This window comes from Rutidosis leptorrhynchoides, chromosome 7 (assembly GCF_046630445.1).
Source record: "Rutidosis leptorrhynchoides isolate AG116_Rl617_1_P2 chromosome 7, CSIRO_AGI_Rlap_v1, whole genome shotgun sequence".
Taxonomy (NCBI): domain Eukaryota; kingdom Viridiplantae; phylum Streptophyta; class Magnoliopsida; order Asterales; family Asteraceae; genus Rutidosis; species Rutidosis leptorrhynchoides.
In genome coordinates this window covers 270,096,729-270,101,222 of record NC_092339.1, presented here as the reverse complement: position 1 = coordinate 270,101,222, position 4,494 = coordinate 270,096,729, and the positions used below count along the sequence as shown (strand labels likewise).

Here is a 4,494-nt window from a genome sequence, read left to right as displayed (position 1 = left end):
TATACGTTTGTGTATATATATGTATTTATATATATTTAACATGATCTAAGGATGGTTTAACATCTCATTGTGTACTAATGACAATGAGTTATAAATATATTTTGAAATTACTAACTTAAGTTTTCAAAACGATAACTATACGTAACATTCTTTGATATATATACTTATAATCTATAATGCTTATACATGTATCGTATATATAATGTATTTAATCACTTTTTAAGGACTTAAATACATAAAACAATATAAGTATATTCACAAAAGATAGCTATATTTGAATTCTCATTCCATTTCCTCGGACTTTTTTGCTCAGTTGGTCCCTCTATTATACCCCAAATCGCTGGTTTGGTCCCTCAGTTTTTAATTTGGCAATCAGAGTCCCTTTATTATTTTAATTTTGCAATTGGAGTCTTCCGTCTAACGGACATCCAAATCGAACGTTAACTCCCATCACGTGAGTTACACGTGATGGGTAATATCGGAATTAATTTTAATTCTTGGTACTGAATAAACCCAAACGGGTATGGTCCCCCACTATTATCCACCGATTTTCACACTCATCCCTCCAAATAGTGTTAACCACGAAGTAAAACCTAAAAGCAAAATTGATTATCAATGGATGATTCAATGGATGATTCATGGACTATTCGTACATCAGAAACTGATCAAAAGGCTATCGACCAATTATACGGTATGTTTTATGCACCCAAAGCTCATAATTCTGTGGAACCCTAAATATTATTAGGTAATTGTTTTGTTAACTTTAATTTTTTACACATTTTTCAGATGTATACCCTGATTTGTTCACGATTGTGTTACATCATGGTGGATATTTTAGAATGGGTAGTGAAGTTGTGTACACAGAAGGTAAAATTGATTACATTGATTGTTTTGACATTGAAAAGTTTTGTTTAGGACAACTGGATTCAGTCATGCAAGAATTAGGTTATGATCCCACCAGGTCTGTGGTATATCGTTTTCTTAAACCCAATACAAACATGGATACTGGGTTAAATCTTTTAAATGATAATGAACATAGGGACTATTTGCTTAGTTGTCTAGAAGATGGTGATGTGATTTATAGGCAAATTGATGTGTATGCTGAACATGAGGATATGAAAGGGAAGAGGTTATGGTCAGAACAAATTAATAATGATAACTTAGTAGTTGGTGGTGTTCACAGTGATGGGAGCTTAGTAGAGGGTGATAACAGTGAAGGTAGTGACTCTGAGGATAGTGATTACATTGTTGATGATGAAAATGAGATTTTGGATGTTCATGTAGAGATGAAAGATTTTAATTTTAACATTGATAAGAATGTAGAGTTTATGGGAAATGGCTGTAACTCATTTGAAGATGATGAGGTCAATATTGAGGGTACAGAATTGGAAGTGTTGAACAATGATGGTTTTGAAAGCTATGATTCTCAAAGTGATGAAGAAGGGGTAAGGAAGAAGAGAATTCGTAATCATAAAAAGGAGGTTGAAGGTAGTGTTCAAGTGGGAAAAACTATCTTCTATCTTGGACAAAAGTTTGAAAGTAAATCAGAGGTTAGGCAAGCTGTGAGAATGCATGCTATTGAAACTAGGAGAAAGCTAGTTATTGTTAAGAATGACAAAAGAAGAATTAGGGTTAAATGTGAAGGGTTGTGTATAAATTCAAAAGGTGGTGAGATAGTTAGTCAAAGTGATTTGTCAAAGAAGACAAAATGTGATGTGGGGCCCAGTAAATTAAGAGTTAAAGGTGGTGTAGTTGGGAAGAGTAAAGAGAAAGTGACTAGTCAAATTAAAAAAGCAGGGGAATCTTGTAGTGGGAAGACTAACAAATGGGCAAAAAGGGAATTACACATTGTTTGTGAGTGGGTGTTGTTGGTATCCAAAGAAAAAGATAGTGAAGAATGGGAGGTTAGAACCTACAGACACCAACATGAATGTCAACCTGCAAGAATACTAAAATTCTGCACTTACCAATTTTTATCAAATCGGTTGGTACCTCAAATTCAAAAGAATCCAAAGATACCAATTAAAGCTGTCAGATCATATTTGGAAACAGAAACTGAATTAATCATCAGTGAGCATAAAGCATATCGTGCTGTGAGAAAGGCAACAAAGATGATTCAAGGGGATTATAAATCTCAGTATGCTGAGCTCAGAGATTATGTTTGTGAATTAAAGAGAGGTAATGTTGATACTACTGTTAAGTTTGAGGTTGAGCCAGGAACCCTAAAGTCTGAAACTAGGGTTTTCAAGAGAATTTACATTTGTTTGGGACCATTGAAGAAGGGTTTTAAAGCAATAGGTAGAGATCTACTTGGGTTGGATGGTGCTTTTATGAAACAACCTGCAACTGGTTGTATTTTGAGTGCTGTAGGGGTTGATTCAAACAATGGCATATATCCTGTAGCATATGCCATTGTTGAACAAGAGTGTGGTTCATCCTGGACTTGGTTCTTAGAGTGCTTGGGTCAAGATCTTGACTTGTCTACCAATTCTAACTTTACTTTTATCAGTGACAGGCAAAAGGTAAAAATTACTTGTTTAATTCATATTTAATTTAATTACATTACATTTGTTAATGGTTAGTTACTTTAACTTTTATTGTTTTATGCTGTTAGGGTTTAATACAAGCTGTTACAAATGTGTTTCCTTGTGCTGAGCATAGACATTGCCTTAGACATATTCATGGGAATATGAAAGGGGATTTCAGGGGTGTTGCTTATAAGAATCACTTGTGGAGATGTGCTAGTGTAACAACAGTTCCTGAGTTTGAGCAGGCTATGCAACAATTGAAGGAGTTTGATAATGAAGCTTTTGTTTGGTTAGCTAAAATTCCTGCCCATCAGTGGGCAAGGAGTCATTTTACAGGAAGGGCTGTATCAGATGTGTTGCTCAGTAACATGTGTGAGTGTTTCAACAGATGGTTAGTTGATGCACGTGACAAACCCATAGTTACAGCTTTAGAATACATCCGAGAGTATTGCATGAAGAGAATTGTTAATGTAAAGAAAAACATTTCCAAGACTAATGGCCCTTTAACACCTGCAGCCACCAAATTGTTTGACAAAATCAAATCTGAGGCTCACCAGTGTACTGTCTTATGGGGTGGAGATCAAAGGTACCAAGTGAGTGGAAAAGTTAATCAATATGTTGTGGATATGGAGACTAGATCATGTGCTTGTAGAAAGTGGGAACTAACAGGGATACCTTGTAAGCATGCAATTGCAGTGTTTTATAACATGAGTGAAAATGGTTTGGAAACTGGTGAACCAGAAACATGGGTTCATCCAGTGTATTTGTTAGATACATGGATCAAAACTTACCAATACACCATTGAGCCATTGAATGGGAGAAGCTTATGGCCAAAGGCAGAAGGCATGTTCACTCTGGTATCACCAAAGACTATTTCCACACCTGGTCGTCCAAAAAAGAAAAGAAGGTTGTCCAAAAATGAAGTTGATGTCATTGGTGATAGTGGTAAACTTAGCTCAAAAGGTATGCTCATTTTATTTATTAATTACATCTAGTACCATTTCAATTAATATGGTATTTATTTTGTTAATATTTATAGGCAAGCTAAAGAAGTGTGGCACATGTGGTACTTATGGACACAATAAGAGTACTTGTACAGGTGAGAAGAAAAGAAGTGGGAATGTGGATAACAAGTGGACAAAAAAGACAGTGAAAGTTAAGCTATCTTCAAAGAAGACAATGGTAGTTGGAAAAGGGAAGAAGAAGAAGTGAATGTTGGTGGTGGTTTGTGTTTTAATCATGTGTTTTATGTCTACTTAAAACTTGTTATGTGACTTGGTACAATGTTTGTATTTTATTAAGGTGTGTTGTTGTCTTTTGGTAAGTTTAAGCACATTTGGTAACTGGTACTACGTACTTATGTTGACTTTTGGAATCTATGACATTTGGTAATGCTTGTATGTTTGTCATTTCACTTTAGTTACAATGTATTGTCTGTATGTTTGTCATTTCACTTTAGTTACAATGTATTGTCTTGTGTTTTTGGTTACACTGTATGACTTTGGTTACAATTTATTGTCTACACTTGGAGTCATTGTCTTGTGTTGTAAGGTTACTGATACACATATAAAACAGATGCAAAATTTAACAAAACAACCTTCATTCCATTACCATTACCATTTTACAAAGTACATCATACATACACCACAATTTCAATGACTAAAAAAATAAATACCAAACACAATCCAGCTAAATATACACATCATCTTCCAATTCGTCCCTCTTTTTTCTGCATCTTTGAGCTTTTCATCCACTTCCATTTTGGCATTCATAAGTGTAGCTAGGGCATTGATTGTATTTGGAGGATCATACCAAGCAAAGAAGTCGCACCTAGTGATCTGAGCAACAACATAAACAGGAAATGCTAACATCTTGTTAATTATTTCATAAAATTCGAAACAACATAAACAATCTTACCTTTTTTTCACATGTATAGAATCGACGTCCAGGGTTAGATTCAGTGCCA

General features: G+C 34.8%; 1 protein-coding gene across 1 annotated transcript; it reads left to right on the top strand.

The window, feature by feature from the left end:
- The first annotated feature begins 312 nt into the window (after nucleotides 1-312).
- On the top strand, nucleotides 313-3,931 carry LOC139857564 (uncharacterized). Its single transcript, XM_071846377.1, has 4 exons — nucleotides 313-691; nucleotides 787-2,522; nucleotides 2,615-3,491; nucleotides 3,568-3,931. The coding sequence occupies exons 1-4, from the start codon at nucleotides 616-618 to the stop codon at nucleotides 3,738-3,740; spliced, it is 2,862 nt and encodes a 953-aa protein (XP_071702478.1). The 5' UTR covers nucleotides 313-615; the 3' UTR covers nucleotides 3,741-3,931.
- The last annotated feature ends 563 nt before the right edge of the window (nucleotides 3,932-4,494 follow it).

Coding starts and splice junctions, on each gene's coding strand:
- LOC139857564 (XM_071846377.1), top strand. CDS start 616: ATGGATGATTCAATGGATGATTCATGGACTATTCGTACATCAGAAACT. Junction 2,523..2,614: donor TTATCAGTGACAGGCAAAAG/GTAAAAATTACT, acceptor TTATGCTGTTAG/GGTTTAATACAAGCTGTTAC. Junction 3,492..3,567: donor TGGTAAACTTAGCTCAAAAG/GTATGCTCATTT, acceptor TAATATTTATAG/GCAAGCTAAAGAAGTGTGGC.